This window comes from Microplitis demolitor, chromosome 3 (genome assembly GCF_026212275.2).
Source record: "Microplitis demolitor isolate Queensland-Clemson2020A chromosome 3, iyMicDemo2.1a, whole genome shotgun sequence".
NCBI lineage: Eukaryota > Metazoa > Arthropoda > Insecta > Hymenoptera > Braconidae > Microplitis > Microplitis demolitor.
In genome coordinates, this window is record NC_068547.1 from 16,358,319 (window position 1) to 16,377,254 (window position 18,936).

Here is an 18,936-nt window from a genome sequence, read left to right on the forward strand (position 1 = left end):
CAGCCGTGACAACTAAAATTTATTTATCAATATCCGTTGATAAGATTCATATTGTAAATGTGGAGGGCTTCGGTATGAGAAAATTTATTTATTTAATTATGTAAATATTATTCTGTCAAATGACGTTAAAATACGGCAGGTATTTTTAACTATTTATTTATTTATTTTTTTTTTATTAACTGCTCTCGAAAATAATGAGAGAACACTAATTAAATTCATACGAAGATCCATTTTTTATTTAGCTATTAACAATTTAAATTTATAGTAACGGACAATAAGTGCAATTATTTTTTTAATTATTAAATTATTTTATTTTGTCTCATCCTGTTCCATTGGTTCTTCGGAAACTTCACGGGAATGTTCTGGCGTTTTTCTGCAATTTTATAAATTTACAAATTATAAATAAATAAATGAATGTAATAAAATAAGAATTTTATATTTATAATTATAATAATTACGTTAAATTTGTTGGCTGTTGCATCGACAATGAAGCCATTGCCGATACAGTATCTGTTTCATCATGTTCTTTTTGACTTGCTTGTACAGCACTCATTGCTGCTGTATGGGCGGCAAGTTTAACACATGGCCAATGTAACATCTGTAACAATACAAATAAATTTATTTATTTAAGTAATCATGATAAATAATAATAATATTTTTTTAAAACTAATTAAATAAAATTATTGATTGCCAGTATGGAAATAAAATATTTACTTTAATAAAGTAACTGATTATCAGTCTTCCGACCAGTGTCTAACTGTCCCTCTTATAGATTTTATTAATAAAATAATTTTAAGATAAATAATTAAAACAGTTTTATTTGCATATTTTTCTATTTTTATGCTATTATATATATTTAAAATTTTTATTTTATTATAATTGTCCAATTATTCTGTAAAGGATCATATTTGTTATAAACAAAAAAAAATTTTATAATAGATTTGTTATTTTGAATCGCGAAATAAGTAAAAAAATAAAATAGATTTTGCAGAAAAATAGAGTATCATTATTTTAATTTTATGATGGAATTCTACCACTTGCTATTGTTGGATATGAAACGACCCGAGTTTCGACGATAATTATTTAATTAGCTAATGTCTCATGAACTCAATCAAAATTAATAACCTATTGATTTATTTCTATTCTTATAATACAATCCTAAATATTTTATATAGTTTATCCATCAATTATTGATATAATCATCTATTATTAAGGTTTATCTACATTCATATATTAATATTTCAATATTTTCCTACTATCATATTTTTTTTTATTAATAAATCCCTATTAAATATCTGTAATTCACCTTTCAATGATCGCTTGGATTATGAGATACTTTAGACATTTTATTTTTAAAATTAATATAATTATATTTTTTGTATGCGCTGCTTGGGTGTCAAAATATTATTCAAATTATAAACTGAGTAAGATCACGGCAAGGGGACCCCCCCCCACTTTCTACTTGATCATGAAAATTAAGTCTATGTATTTTTTTCTTTTGTAGTCACTATGAAAAATTAAACCCTCAAACGATTTTTCAGAATTTTCATTTTAACAACAATTTTTTTTACAATAAAGATTTTGAGTACTTTTAATTAAAAAATAGATTCCAAAACAACCGTTAAAGATAACTTAATGAAATTTTCAGGATTTATTATCAAATATCTATAGTTCATAAAAATATTAATAGCTTAAAATTCTTTGTTTATTATTCTATTGTTAATTAACTTTTAAGTAAGCAAATGAAAATTTCATTGCCAAGTTTTTTTTCATGGTTTACATGCGTTATTTATTAAAGTTTAAGATCCCAAAAGAAAAATCGTTTGAGGGTTTAATTTTTATAGTGACTACATAAGAAAAACATACATAGACTTAATTTTCATGATCAAGTGGAAAATGGGGGGTCCCCTTGACGTGATCTTACTCAACTTATAAAATTTATTATTTAAAAAATCACTTCACGTACGAAGTAAAGAGGGAGTTTATTTTTTTTTTAGTGGAGTGATAGAACTTAATTTTGAGTTAAAATCTATAAGTTCAATTTATTTATTCATATTTAGATCCATCATATTTAATATTCCTAATTTTATGGGAAAGATGGACAAAAATATTGTCATAGTTATGTGGAAGCGACTGGAGCAATTATGCTGACCCTTTGTTTTCATATATTTCATATATTTGACTTTGATGAATATGCAAAACGTCTAATTTTGTTAAATGGTATTTTTGTTTTTACATACTTGTATATTATTAATAGTAGTATATATCTAATTGTTATCTATGTGGCTATATTAGAATTTTTTTTGAAAGATGGAATCATTGTAACAATGTGCAGCTTATGAAAAAATTTTAGAGGTCAAGTTGTTTATTTAGTATTTTTAAATAAATATTCTATCATGTCGTATCCTACACGCAGACTCGCGCATTCTAATGTGTCGTATCTCATATTCGTATAGGTTTAGTCACGCTTAACATTTGTAATTTTAAGTTAATTTTAAGGAAGCAATTCACGACATAAGTAAGAAGGTAATGATGCATAATTTTTGATTCTTCTTACAACATATATATGAAAATAAATTTGTAGGTTATACCAATGTAAGCATAATACAAATAATTTTTCTTTGCCGACCGTGAAACGTTTTTATCGCCTCCTGAAAAATTTCCCAAATGTGGAAGACGACGTATTAAAATGGGAGTATATTATACTAGATTTAATACTAACATCTGTAATAATATACATGTAGTAGTTTGTAAATTTGGTTCTCATTGTAGAGCCCTGAAGAAGTCAGCAATGTTAACGAAACGTTAACGATAAAATAAAAAAGTTTTACAAGACTTATTTGTCCATCTTTCTCATAAAATCACGAATATTTAATTCACTATAGATTCAAAGTTCAAAAATTCAATTAGACAATTTAATTTTTTTTTAAAATCAGTGTGTCAGATATTTCCAAAAAAATTTATAAATTCCCTTAAATTTGAAATTCCCCGTCAACATTTCTATAAAAAAAATTTTTTTTTTTTTCACAATTTACAAATTTTATAAGTACTAAATAAATAAATGAAGCTACTGGCTATTACGTTTTTTTTCTATCAAAAATTTATCATAAAATATTTTACTGAATTTATCAAATCCTATGTTTTTCATATTACTAAAATGATATAATAATAATTTAAAAAATTACCTGAATAGCAATAGTTTTTTGTAAAGTATCAATGGCATTTTGACATGGTACCCTCGTAAGTTCTTCATCACGTATCGGTGTTGGTTCATCACCTAACAATGCCCTGACACATTCCTGTGCAGAATCACAAATAGCAGCAAGATCATAACCACCCTCTAATGCAAGTATGACTTTGCCATCAGCAAGCTCTAATAAATACTGTGTCATTCTTCCAAAACACGCTGGACTGACGTTGTATCCACCCAATGGCGGTGGATGTCCAGTCGCAGCATCGAAACCCGCTGATACAATGACAACATCTGGATTAAATTCCTTGGCTATTGGCATAACTATTGTACGAAATGCCGCTAAATATTCAGCATCACCCATCGGCGGATTTAGTACACCAGACCATGATATATTGACATTGTAACCAAGTCCATCACCAACACCACACTCTGTTGATCCACCGGTTCCGGGAAAGAAATTTCCATCGTCATGACGATGGATTGACAAATAAAGCACGCGTGGGTCATCGTAAAACATTTGCTGCGTTCCATTACCATGATGTACGTCCTACAAATACAAATATATATATATATATATATACATATGTTATTGATAAAACTTTAACTTAAATTATAAATACAGTCCAGTGTTAAGTAACGTAAATAATGAAATAACAAATAAATATTTACCCAGTCTAAAATAAGAATTTTCCTAGTATTTAATTTTTGTTGCAAAAGTTTAGCGGCTATAGCAACCGAATTAAAAAAACAAAAGCCCATGGCCTGATTTGGCTCGGCATGATGACCTGGCGGCCTGACAACTGCGAACCCATTTTTTATGTCACCCATTGCCGCTTTGAAGGCCAAGTCAACAACACAACCGACAGCCATTCGAGCCGCGGGTGCAGTATGAAGGTCATTCCACGTAGTATCTGAGTCAACACCCACACCACCGCACGGTAATCGTACAAAATTTTTAATTGGCAGCGGTGATAACTTTGATAGATCTAATTTTTGTCGATTTAGTGGATTTGTACCTACATTATATCAATGATAATAATTAATAATTAATATTTAAAAATGTATTTTAGTGAAAAATAAAATTGTAGTACCAAATAAAAGGGTGTGAGCTTCACTATGGCAGGTTTGAATTTCTTCTAATGTGGCTTTACGCGAACGAATACGATCGCAACGTTGCAGTAATCCAGTCTCAGATAGTCTAGCCCATACACTCTGCAGTCGTCCTCCATGTTCTGGATGACCTCTTACTGTTTCGCCACACACACACGCGTGTTTAAGCATCAGTGGATCGTAGGCCAGTCCCGTGGTAGGTCGGTGAGGTGAACCACGAGCAAACACATCTCCACCAGTACCCTGAGGTCCTGTTACACACGATTAATTATTCATTAACTTGTCAAACATTAATCAATAAAATTTATATTTATACTAAAAAAATTAAATACGGTACAACATATTTCCATTTTCATCTTTCATTACAACACACATGAATAAACTTAATGCCCTCGTGACATTAAAAATTGTATACCTAAGTGAACAAGCGGACTCGACAGCGCCCTGGACAGTGGCCGAGCAGATTGTGAATTTCTGGTGCCAACATAGGCCGGACTTTCGTTAACTTGTAGCGTATGGCGCATCATAAGATCCCGTTGCTGCTGAAGAAATTGTTCGCGATCACGTTGTTGTTTAGATATTTCACTCTCCTCCTGGATTTCCTTCTTTCCCGTGAGATCTATCACCTCAGACTCCTCGGTTTCTGGCGCCTCGTCCAGCTGATTGGCTTGCCCGCCACTGCGTGATACCACTCGGGTCAGTACTGTTTGACGTATCTGTTGCTTCAAATAATTGTGAGCCTGCTGTTGATCGTGTAATTGCTTTTCAGCGAGATACTCTTCGTAGTGAGTCGTCGGAGGTGCTATTATACCGCCTTGGAGCATCGGATGACCTAGAGGTAGAGGTGCTGACTGTGTTCTACCTGTTGGACAAATGAATTATTTGAATTAATTGTTATAAATTTATGTGCATATTAATTAACGCGGGTGTAGGGTCTTGGAAGATTTATAAATGTTTTAAAAAATTTTTTTTTCTAATTTATTATAATTGCTGTTGTTGTTGTTGTTGCTGTTGTTGCTGTCTCAGTCTTAGTTGTCTGTCTTCCAAGAGTTGACACGTACGAAGGTGATAATGAAGAGTGAACATACTACCTAAAGGCCGGTGACCAGCCTTATGAAGTCTTGCGTGAGCTACTTGAGTATCCGTTATTGGGGAATTATGATAGACTGTATGCTGTCGACTTCCTTGTTGTTCCAAATTTTGCATTTGCTTATGAATATATGACGGCTCGCCCTCAATGACTGTTAGTGATGGATAAAATGGCAGGGTTCCAGGTAACATTTCTCCTGTTAATGGCATACCTAGTCGTGCTGTAAATGCTGCACGGACTTCGGCTTCTGATACTGGCGCTAGTTTTGATCCACTCTGAAGTGTTAAATTATTTATTTTTTATTTGGTATTTTTGAGGTTTATTTATTTAGTACTTACGGAAGAAGAACTAGATGATGGTACATGAGGTCTGCCTAATGATATATTCGGCATTGATGGTGAACTAAATAATGATAGATCTGAAAGACTTCCTTGTTGACTACTACTTGTTAGAGGTCCTCCGTACTGTATATTTTCATTTTCCTGGTTTAATATTATCAAGTAATTATTTATCATTATAAAAATTATAATAGGATTATTTATTAAGTACACGGTAAAAAAAAAATTATTAAAAAGTAGACATTCTCGCGCTGAAATAATATATTACACATCAAGGTAGGAAAATAGGACATTTCAACCCACGTGTATAATTGGGACATCTTACAAACACGCGAATTGAGACATTTTACCTTCTTCCGTAGTGTGTATACTATTTTTTACCAGACCTATACCTGAAAGTTTAAATTTCTGCCTCTGTTTGTGAGAAAGAACGACGCATGCGCTAATTTATATCATTTGTTTTCTCATAAAAAAATTAACGATTTTCTTCCCTCTACACAGGGCAGGAATTTAAATTTCCAGATGCAGATCTGATGAAAAATTTCATGCACACCACGGAGGAAAGTAGGACATGCCGATCCGTGTATTTGCCACCTAGCCTTTGCCTCGGGTGGGCAAATACTCATGCGGATTGGAATGTTCGATTTTCTTCCCTCGGTGTGTAATGTACTATTATTAAAAATTTTACAAGAAATACTTTATTAGCTGAAGAAAAATAATCTTAGCAAATAGAACATTAGCTTGACTCAAGTAATTTTGGTTGGAATAAAAAAATTTATTGAAAATTTAAATTAAACACTTTTTTCATCGATGAATTAATTTCTTTGAAATAAGAAACGAATAATTTATTGACCCAAGAGTAGTGTTTTTTTTTTTTCACGGTTATATTAATATAATTTATGTATTTCATATTTAAAAACTTTATTGGAGTTAAGGAAATATTTGAGATTGAAAGAAAAGTTTAAAAAATTAAACTATATCAATACATCAATTGTATATGAAATAATATAAAATTACATATATAAATTAATGAACATGTATTTGAACATGTAAAAACTGTATATAGCGCCATCGAAAATTTTACTGCGATATAATATTACATATTTTCCAATATATTTTTTATGATATATTTGTATTATCTTTTTTTCATGTGAGTATATATAGATAACAATTAATAAAGTTAATTTTATCAATAAGATAAATTACCTCTTGAATTGGAGTATTACTACCAGCAGTTGGACTCGCTTGGGAATTGTTTCCTGTTGGCGGTGAATTAGGCCCGGATTCAGAATTTGAACCTGAGTCTATTAAATAATAATATAAATTAATAATCATCATAATTTAATGACTATATATTTATTAATTAATATCAAGAGTATAATATTATAAAATATATTGTATTTAAATTCGAATAAAAAAATTTTTTAATAGATACTTTATAAAATAATTTATTAGAAAAAAAATAAAATAATTGACTTTATATAAATTATAAGTAATTTTGAAAAATTTAAGTTAAAATAAAAACTGTTAATTGATTTCGTGCAGTTATTAAAACATCAAAAAAAAAAAATTCAAATCAATCAAATTAAATTCAAACTAATGCACAATTAAAAAATGAAAAACTGTTAGTTTATAATTAAAAAATAATGAATAATTGAATGTAAATAAAAATATAATGGATAAAAAAAAGTAATGTAAAATAAATAAAATGAAAATTTATTGGGATAAAGTGATAAATAGAAAATATATATATCTATATATATAAATTTAATATTATTTATATTGTTAAAATAATAATGATTATTATATAAATAAATATTTATAGTGCTTTTGGCATGGAAGAGATGAGGATAAATTAGTATTGGGACGTACTTGCGAGGAGTGACTTCCGCTTGAGATGCGACAGGAGTCGATCCTTCCGACGTGCCGTAAGGGGTGAATTTCGTGTCGCTGCCATGTTCCGCTCCATCACACGTTGTTTAAGTCGCACCTTGAGCAAGTTTGGCTCCGAGGCTGGCCAATTCAGCCGGTGTTAGTTATAAGATTTTATAAGATTTTTTAAATGTGGGGAAAATACCGAATATTTGCTATACGTTGTGTATTCGACACACAACTAGCATTATAATTATTTTCAAAATTTTTTGTTGGATTTATATTATATTAAAATAATTTAAACAAAGTGCACAGACGCTTAACAAATACATCGTCACAACTTATAAATTTATTTTTAGTTATTGTTTACTTTCAGAAACACGTGGTTTTTTTGACAATAAAAAAAATCATAATAATAATGAATATTAATTTTTTTATGGTCAATAATTATAAAAGTAAACAATAAGTATATTTTTAATTTGTCATCAAATATATAAATTTAATTGAATTTTTATTTACTTTGCAATTTTCAAATAAATTTTATATAGTTACGAATATAAATAAATAAATAGAAAAATATTACTTTTGAATTTAAAAGTAAATTTTTTGTAAAGGAAATAATTTTTCGTTTAAATAAATAATAAAAAATTAAGTTATGACGACGTTAAGATCATGCTTTAGTAGGCAATCTACTAGCACACAAACTGCTCGACGAAAAGAAAAAAAAAAATGAAATATATATCACTCAGTAAAAACTAAGCATTTAAAATATAATAATCAATACCTGTTTTGCGTAAAGGAAAATCATCACCGAATTTTTCCTGTAGCATTTGAGGCATTCGATAAGGATGTGAAGCATTCGTTGAACTACTAGATTCAGATTGCGACTGTATCCTATTAAATAAATAAATAATTATTTATAAACTTGTGTAGTTATATAGTTAAAAAAAAAGAGAAATTAAAAATAAGTTTATAAATATTTAAACTGAGTTGTAATATAAATACAAGTTATAAAACAGTGTTGAGTTGAAGTAAAGACAGACAATTTAACGATTTAAAGCCAGTGGTTATTGCATAGGGAAGGACAGGAAAATATCCTCGACCACGAGACTGCTCGTCAGTGCTAAATGAATAACTGGGCCAGGTTGTGCTATTATCGTTACACCGACGAGGCTTACAGCCGTGCAAATACGTCCAGTAAAATAGCTGTTACTATATGGCCTCGATATAAACTAAAACTACTTTAAAATTTACCCACTTCAATTGTCCTCGATAACGATTTATTATTTATCAACACATATATTTATATATATTTATTTACTTAAGGATATAATGATAAATGTTGATATCAATCATTTCTCTCCAGCTGGTTTCAATATCTATATTTTTTATTCTTTTGAAAACTATTGATATTTAAATTATTCAACAATAATAGTAATAATAATAACGACAATAATAATGGTAATTATTATTATTATTATAATTAATTAAAATTTTTAATTTACTTTGACAGTATAGATAATATAGGATCACACCAAAAAACGGCACACCTGTGATAGATTGCGCCAAGTACACGTTCAAATTGCAATAATATATTTACTATTCTACAAAAATATTTGAAATCACTAAATAATGCCAAGTTAAGATGTAACATTCTGTGATAAAACAGTTGATAGATCGGTTCAATTGATATACAAGTACTTAATACAAAAAAGAAATTGGTAAAAAAGACAGAAATCATTAAAATATCAAGTATTTGGAATTTTTTTTAATTAAAAAAGAAAAAAAAATTTTTTAGAAAATATACAAATGAAAAAAAAAATTAGTTGAACGTACTTGGTGTGCGTTATTAAAGCGAAATAAGTAAATCATCTGATTGTAAAACATTTACAAATTATGACATAACAAGTTTTTTGCGTTAACGCACACCAAGTACGTTCAACTAATTTTTTTTTTCATTTGTATATTTCCTAAAAAATTTTTTTTTCTTTTTTAATTAAAAAAAATTCCAAATACTTGATATTTTAATGATTTCTGTCTTTTTTACCAATTTCTTTTTTGTATTAAGTACTTGTATATCAATTGAACCGATCTATCAACTGTTTTATTGCAGAATGTTACATCTTAACTTGGCATTATTTAGTGATTTAAAATATTTTTGTAGAATAGTAAATATATTATTGCAATTTGAACGTGTACTTGGCGCAATCTATTACAGCTGTGCTGTTTTTGGTGTGATTTCAAATCTTTTTGTAAAGGCATTATATATATGTATATATATATTAGGGTGTTTCAAAATAAACATTTCTTTTTTTTTTTAAAGTCTTATGGTCTTAAAAGTTAGTCTTAGGTATTAGAAAAATCCTCCCAAGAGAGTAGCTTAAAAGCTCAATCCTGCTAACAGCTCAATCAATATTAATTTTCTCTTTTGAATTACGTGTAAAAAAATTTTTTTCGAAAATCAAAGTACGTGGTCTTGTAGCAAATTAAATTCTCTTAAAAAAAGCCTTTTGAGTGTTTTCTTTGTACAACTAACAGAAAAAATGTTATGAAGCTTGAAACAATAGTGAATTGAAAAACTTAACGTAAAGATAATTTCCGGATTTTATTACGTGTACAAGTTTATATGGTGAATCTATATGCTATGTATAATCAGTAAGGTGTTTTAAAAAGATTTCTGAAATCTTACTTATTTTTCGTAATAATTTCGAAAGAAAAATATTTTTTTTAAGAATTAAAAAATTTTTTTCTTTCTGTATTTTTAATTTAAAAAAAAAAGTTCTGTTCTGAAAGTAAGGAAAATTTTTCCAATGTGTTCCAAAAAAAATTGACAGATAACATTAGTTCAGAAGAAAAAACCTAAATTTCTATTTAAAAACTGTTTAATATAATGGAAACATGAAGTAATATTATTTAATATAGTTTAAAGCTTCATAAATTTTTTTTTGTTAGCTCTCCGGAGAAAAGAATCAGAAGCTTTTTTATAGAAAATTTAATTTCCTACAGAACTGTGTGCTTCGATTTTCGAAAAAAAAAATTTTTAATACTTTTATTTTTAAAAAGCAAACAAAAAATTTTTTTTTATATGCAATTTGAATGGAAAAATAAGTATTCGTTGAGCTCTTAGTAGAATTGAGATTTCGAGCTGCTCTCTTGGGAGGATTTTTTTTATACCTAAGACTAACTTTTGAGACCATAAGAAAAAAAATTTTTTTTTCTGAAACACCCTAATATATATATACATTCGAGGATTCTAATCTAATCACGTATTAACAAAATTTCGTATTGGGAAATTACCCTTGAGTAAACGTGATTATATGTATAGACCGAGTTACTGATATTATATTTCGGATCAGTTTTTCAAACCGAGCTTATTATTAATCCGGGTTAAAATTATTGTTACTAGCATGTCTATGTATTATTAATAACATCACTTTAATTCAAACTCGGATTACAACGAACCCAGTTTGAAAAAACTGGTCCTTAATAAAGTCTGCTTAACAAATGCTAAGAACAAAGTAATTATACGTATATTCTAAAATATATATTGATGAAAATGTTTAAAATTTATTGTGTATACTCATGTGCTAAGACACAAAAATATACATACATACTAAAATATATATTGATGAAAATATACACAATTCATCAAAAATTTGAGATTTATAAATTTATCAAAATTATCAAAAACGGCGCAAGCAAAAATTTAGAAATTTAAAAATGATAACTCAAATATTAAGCTCCAAGATTTCTCATGGAATTGGTAGAGAATGATGAAAGATTTATAAAGAAATAGTTAAATAACAGATATAATTTATATTTATCTATTATTAATCAATTTAAATACGAGAGAGGTTAAACAGGCATATGACACCGGTATAGAGACACCGGTCGACTCGCGCCGCCACGTTCGCGCATATGTATATATATGTGTTTGAACGTGTACTTGGCGCGAGACACGACCGTGTCTCCGGATTTACATAAATAATGTTTGATAAACAAATTAAAAACGATGGAAAAATTTATGTATTATTCTATAAATATTATATAATAATTTTAAAAAATTGGAACGTTAATTTAATTAGTTAATTATTTGTTTACTTAATCGATAAAAAATAATAAATAATGTGGCAATGGGTAGGAAGTCACGTAGATAGCGATGAAAATTCCAGAAGCAATTCGAAGAAAATATATATCCCCTTAGAATTTGTTGAGTTGCATTTCAATCAATTTTACCAAATATATACTTGTATTGAGACAACGAATAACAATTGGAAAAAAAAAAGTAAAAAAAAAAATTTATACATTAGTCATTTACCTGAGCCCGAGGTTATTGACTTTTTATGTGTTAAAACTATAAATTTTTTTGGTATTTGCCATTAAATAAAACACCAAAGTCACGTAAAATCGTGAAAATTTTTTAGTTTTTTTTTTTGGTTTTTCAATAAAAAAAAGTTAAATATTAAAACTTACCAACTTCTGTATCCAGGTGTACCAGGGACAGCTCCATTAGCCGCTGCTGCAGCTTCTCTCTGTTTTTTATTAACGAGAAAACTCTGTAAATAAAAAAATATTAAGCCATTAATCATTTTTTTCTTTTTTTTTTTTTAAGTTAATTAATAAAATAAATAAGTGGTAATTTGATAAATAGTTACCTGCAGGCGTAATTTGACCTCCGTAGAAGCAATTGCGCTGTGATCATGTTTGTCTTTTTTTCTTAACGCCTCGATCCTCTCTTTTTCCCTCATTTGATCCTCGATCTGTTTCTGCTGCTCCCAGAGCTACGATAAAATCAATAGGTGCCTTAAAAAATATGAAATATAATATTGTTTTTATAATTACGTTTATCGCAATTAAAAACATTAAGTCGAAACCAATTTTTTTTTATCAAATAAAACGAATACTAATTTTAAATAGATTCAATCACCCGAATCATACGATATTTAATCAAATATATTTAACATTATATATTATAATATAATTATGTTTAATTAATAGATAATTAATAATTTTATTACACTTGCGCTATTATAAGTAATTGAGTTACGTATAATTTTATGAATTCATATATTAATTTAATAATAATAATTATTATAAATTATATAATAATTTAATGTATTACTAGTATAACAAATAATAAGACTGCAAGTACCACTAATACTTTTTTTTTTTCATTTATAAATTAATAATGTCTTATTTTAACATTTTTATACCATTAAAAAATTACGACAGAATTTGATAAAAATTATTAACATAAATGAAAAAAATAATTGTACGAGTAATTTATGTAATATGTTAATTAAATATCAATAAACTTAGTTCATAATATATATATATATTTAAAATTTTATTTCATTATTAACTCAATACCTATCTAAGGAATTTAGTTTCGTTAGATATTTAAACTAACAGTGAATTTTAATTACACACTTGTCTACATAAAATTTAACTGAGAAATGATAAAAATGAATGCGTAGTAATATTTAAGTTATATTATTTATTTACAATTGCTTAATAAATTTATAAATTATTATTGTTATTATAGTAAAAATATTTTTAAAAAAATAAGTGAATTTTTTTATTTGATACTGTGTTATATACTTTTATTTATTTTCTGAGTAACATAAAAAAAGAAGAATAAAGAATAATATAATTAAGTGGAGTAGTTAAATTTAGCTGTAGCGATTGTAACGAAAGTTTTGATTGGTGTGGTAAAATTTTATTAATTTAAGTAGAAAGGCTATCCGCCACTTGTAAATGGAAGTGAATACGTTGTCTGTAATAAATTAGCAAGCAAGAAGAGATCTCGAAGAACATTAACGCAGCTGGCGCCTCTCACCCATTTACACACATTCAATACATACATATGTATATATATATATATTTATATATTTATGTATATATAACACAACTACTATAATCCATTCTGTACTTTTCCACTGTAGTGTGTAACATTTGTTACGTTATGAGACTTACAAGCTTTAATTATTTATTCCTATAAAATCTCCCTATATACAATTGATCTAGTCGAAGGAAGTTACCATCTATACTTATGTACATAAGTATAAATATATATGCATGAAAGCACGAATATAGAGTAAAAGAAAAAATTTATGTATATTGTTTTACTGTTCGTACAATAAATAAAAAAAATATTTAAAATATTTATAAGTGTAAGAAAAGTTTTATATCATAAAATCAAAATCATGTCTTCAGACATGAAGACCAGATATATGAAACTATTTTTAGGTCAATGAATTCATTAAAAAACACTTGTGGGGAATGAAAATTTATGAATTATAATGATCTACCGTCAACCATATACGATGGTACTTTTCCACGTTCGCGAGAATGTTAAACGATAAAAGTGCATTAACCCTTATTTCCTCGTCTTTTGATCATTCTGTTAAATATTCATGTTTATAACTTACAAATGTCTATAAATTTTATTTTATGCCATACTTAGTTATTTAATTTTTATATTATGACATATAATTTTAAATAATAAACAATTAAATTCGCTTAAAATATTTTTTGTGTTTAAATTAATTGACATTTTAGATTAGAAGGTAAAAAAATTTTGCCGTGAAAATTTTTCGTGATTAATAAATACCACACACATATACACATAGACACTTGTATAATAACAGAATATATATGTATGAAGAGACGCAATTTGCGAATCTATAGAGTAACTATATGATACACTAGCTTAGAGACATTGATGTATGTATAATTCAACAGGCTTAATAACGAATGCACGACTTTGCACATCACCAACAATATGTGCTTTACTGTCACCATGTGCCTCCGCACCTTTGTACTTTTATTTTAATTTATATTTTTTTTCTATATAGTTTTTTATTCTCTTTTTTTTTCACATTTTTATCGGCCACGTTTTTACTTTTCCTGTTTGTTGATTCGCGTGTCGACGTGCCTACTCAATACTTTGACAGTTCTGTAGATTATTCATGAATTCTATAAATAGTTACAGAGAAAGTTCATTCGGACTATTCATTCCCATATTAAATTTTATCAATGTTTTTTCATTATTTATTTCATTTTGTGAAAGCTAAAAAAAAATTCCAATTATACTATATATATTTGTTAATACAATTTTATTATGTTTTAAAATAGTAAAATAATCATTTCTCTCCTAGTTATGTTTATTGATCTATAACATGAAATTTAAAACGCATTAAAATATAAATAGAATGTTATATAACATCATTAAAAAAAATTTTATCAACGTACAACATTTTGAAATTATTGGTAATTAAGCTAATTGGTGACAATTTTTTAGAATTATATTATTAATCTTGTAACTGATTCAATAAATTATAATACAAAAAATTATTGCTAAATTTCGATTGTACACGAAGAAAACGAGTCTTGAAAATATTATAATATTTAATATATATTTTAGTAAAAAACACTAATGCGAATGAATAGTTGCATTATTTTTATTATTTATTACCAAATATACAGTAAAAATCACAAAATGGTAATTAAGACTATGTTTTTATCGAAAAAATTGCTATATTATTACTATTTTACTGATATTTTTTATTGATAAAATATCATATTATATAATGAAGATATTCAATTATTACTAAACGATACACTGTGAAAAATTCCCATTAAATTTTACTATGGGTGCATTGTAACCCCAGACCATAAGAAAACTGATACAAAATTTACAAGTGTCCCATAGTAAACGTATGCGCATAGGTCCCAATTGTGTCGTCTGCGCATAGCGTTTACTATGGGATACTTGTAAATTTTGTACCAGTTTTCTTATGGTCCGGTGTTACAATACGCCCATAGTAAAATTTGTTGGAAATTTTTCACAGTGTAAGTAACACATTTCATTATACAATATAATGATTTACATTTTGTAAAAATACAAAAATGAATTAAAAGTTTGTGTGAAATACTATACAACATGAAAAATTTACTATTTGTATAGTAATTTCTGTAAATCAGATGAATAGTGTAGTATTAAGTATTATACAGCAAATAAAAATTACTAAAATGTTTGTAATTGTTCGAAAGTAGATCGATGAAATTAACAATTAGTAGAGATAGTGTATAAGAACATGTATACATATTCGGTGACTTTTGTTCAAAGGAGACGTTGGACCGGCAGACTGAGGACAGGATTCGTACGCGAGAGATTAGGGTTCGAATCTCGGTCAAGTCAAAATGAATTTTAAATATAGAAATTGACACTAATTCTAATACACTGGCCATAAATAATAACAATAATAATAATAATAATAATAATAATAATAATAATAATAATAATAAAAAGTTGAAAAACTCTAATCAAAATTTTATTCAATTCTAAAATAGTAAAATTTACTAAACTGAATAATAAAATCTTACTATATGTTGGATAATAAGTTTCACTAAACTTATAGTCAAGTTTACTGATTCAGTTTATATTTATTGGCATACTCAAATATAAAAAATTACTAAATACAAAGAAAAATTTAATTCTCAAGATAGTAAAAATTGCACAATGTCATTCACGTTATAATCCTAATTAAAAATTCCGATTACAACTGCTGAATTTCGATTGAATCTGATTGATTCCGATTGAGATCCGATAAACTTTCAATCGGAATTCATTGGTTTCAATCAGAGTTTTTAATCAGGGAAGTTTACAATACAAATTTAGTAATTTTAACTCATATTTTTAAGTAGAGTTCCCTGCATTTTTTTCCATGTGGAAAAATTTATGAAGTTTCTCTCACTTACCATGTGAATAATATATAGATATGGGGTGAAACTTTTTAGTTCTGTTATGAGCTTTTAAGAACTACAGTTAACTATTGGCGAAAAAATTAAAAATTTATACAGACTAAATTAGAGGAGCCTCACTACTTGAAAAATTTTGCTACGATTCATTTATGAATCGATGAGATCTGTGATTTATCACAAGGCTCAATTTTAAATATATGAGAGTCTAAATTTTACTGATACTGATACTCCGTATCTTCAATGATTGAATCGGATTTTCTTTTTATTGTTATCTAGAGAATCTCAAATTTCATTAAATTCTAAACATTTCAATTTTAATTTTAAAATCCACAACGTGCTATTTTTTATTTTAATCTTACATTAATTTCTTTTTTTAAATATCTTCTATTTAATTGAAGCTTTTTTTTTTCTTAAATGTAAATAAGAAATTTTAATATCCGATTTCTGAAGAAATAGAAGTTTAAATATTTAAACTGAGATTTAAAAATTTTCTTTAACTTCTATTTTCATACATGAATATATTAAAAAAAATATAAATTATGTTCAATAAAATCAACATAAAAAAGTAGTGTAAGTACTTGAGATATTCACTGCAAAAAATAATGCATATGTGAAAAAGCACATCAACACTCATGATAATATTATAGTCTAAGATCGATAAAACCGTTTACACGTGCTACACGCGACTCGTGATTCAATAATATAAGAGACGTACAAATTTTTTTTTTTATTTATAAACTATAAGCTAACTGTATAATAGAAATATTGATCGAAAAAAATTTCCTCGTTAAATATATTTTCGATAAAAATGTTTTTGTTTTGAATAATAAAATATATTTTAAAAATTCTATTACTACAGTAAATATTGAGTAAAAATATTTTAATTTCCATTTATGTATAAAAATATAAATTTTAATCATTAAAAATAACACGTGTCGAAAAAAAATTATCTACACCTGTGCAATTAAACATTTTGTATGCATATTAAAATAATAACATAAAATTTTATTTATTTTCATATTATTTAAGTTAATAAATTCAATTTGACACATATGTTATTTAATTATCGTGTACAATCTTTATTTATTATTATATTTTTTATTATTATTATTTTTTAAGTATATTTATAAATTATAATCGAGTAATATCAAACAGATAAAATTATTTTTTAAATTAAAATTTTATTAATTTTTCATTATTATTGTAATTGTAATATTAATAATGTATGCACAGAAAATAAAAATTCCCGACTGAAGGTAAATACTCTTGATTCAAGAAAATTTTATTGAAAACTTCAATTTTCTTGGATAAAGTTGAAATTTCTTTTCCCGTGTAAAAAAAAAATTGTTGAAAAAGGTAAAAAAAGTGTTGACTATTGTAAACATTAAAACATGATACAATGATGAACCTTTTTTAAACGAATTTCAAACCTCTGATAATACACAGAAAATAACAATTGACTCAATACTACAAATCAACATTTTTCAGTGAAAAATACGTTCAGGAAAAATTAATTTTGAACTATTTCTGAACGTTTTCCGTTTAAGCATATCTAAATAACACAAGGATATTTATTGATTTTTTTCTTGAATTTTTAAAAGTTTAAAAAAAGTTCTTCTTTGTGTCACGTTTTGAAGTTTAGAATAGTCAACACTTTTTTAACTTTTATTTAACAATTTTTTTTACCCGAGCCGATCAAAAAAAAATTTCTTGCCTCAAGAAAATCGTGATTTGATTTCCGAAAACGTTTGTTTTCCAAAATATTTTCTTGACTCAAGATAACTTTTTTTTCTGTGTAATTATTATTAACTTTTAGTAAAAAAAAAAATTTGTTAATAGATTTATCATCGTATTATTAATATATAAATATCGTGTAAGCTAAATATAATTGTTTGATAAAAGTATTTAGGTCAACATGAAAAATAGAGGCGATCATTATATAAAATTTTTAAGGATTTCACGATAACGTCCGAAAATAATAATAATAATGAGTGTGAATGTAGTGGACAACAGACAAATTTAAAATTATTAATAGAGTAAATAATTAATAAAATTAAATTAAAAAAAAAAGCGTATTTAAAAAATTTTGAAATTAATAATTGCATTTTTTATAAATATTATTTTTTTAATTATCTACTCTATTTATTGATAATTTTAAATTTGTCTTATGTTTACTATATTCACACTCATTAATAATAAGCATTATAATCAAAATAATAATAATAATTATTATGATTATTAATATTGTTATTATTAATGTTAAAAGCTTTGAAAATTAATAACTAGTTAACATTATTAATGAGCATTAAATAAAGGTAATTATTACAATTTAAATAAATATAAAAAAAAATAAAAGACTATTTTTCTAAAGCTGGTCGAAAAAATAAAACATCAATGTCCGTAAATGTAATTTTATCAACTTCCTGTTTGATTGACGTATATATATATATACGTGTCATGAATTAATTGACAACAAAGGTCCTTATTCGATTAACCAATAACCCTGACCTAATCAAATATTCAAACATATATTTAAATATTTAAAAAAATAATTATTGTGTATTGCA

General features: G+C 26.4%; 1 protein-coding gene across 10 annotated transcripts in view; it reads right to left on the reverse strand.

Moving 5' to 3' along the window:
• Positions 1-214: 214 nt before the first annotated feature.
• LOC103571873 (histone deacetylase 4) overlaps positions 215-18,936 on the reverse strand; it is a 116,483-nt gene continuing 97,761 nt past the window's right edge. For 8 of the 10 annotated variants that reach the window (XM_014441308.2, XM_014441304.2, XM_014441306.2 and 5 more), the window contains 13 exons: positions 12,259-12,384; positions 12,077-12,159; positions 8,388-8,497; positions 7,604-7,744; positions 6,938-7,035; positions 5,732-5,875; positions 5,392-5,668; positions 4,719-5,165; positions 4,285-4,554; positions 3,863-4,209; positions 3,186-3,740; positions 459-598; positions 215-373 (listed from right to left, as the gene is read on the reverse strand). In XM_014441308.2, coding sequence (XP_014296794.1) covers positions 310-373; positions 459-598; positions 3,186-3,740; positions 3,863-4,209; positions 4,285-4,554; positions 4,719-5,165; positions 5,392-5,668; positions 5,732-5,875; positions 6,938-7,035; positions 7,604-7,744; positions 8,388-8,497; positions 12,077-12,159; positions 12,259-12,384 — 2,802 coding nt within the window. In that variant the 3' untranslated portion in view covers positions 215-309. Of the gene's footprint in view, positions 374-458; positions 599-3,185; positions 3,741-3,862; positions 4,210-4,284; positions 4,555-4,718; positions 5,166-5,391; positions 5,669-5,731; positions 5,876-6,937; positions 7,036-7,603; positions 7,745-8,387; positions 8,498-12,076; positions 12,160-12,258; positions 12,407-18,936 lie in introns of all 10 variants that reach the window. The other 2 variants (XM_053737238.1, XM_014441310.2) reach the window with 2 other exon arrangements.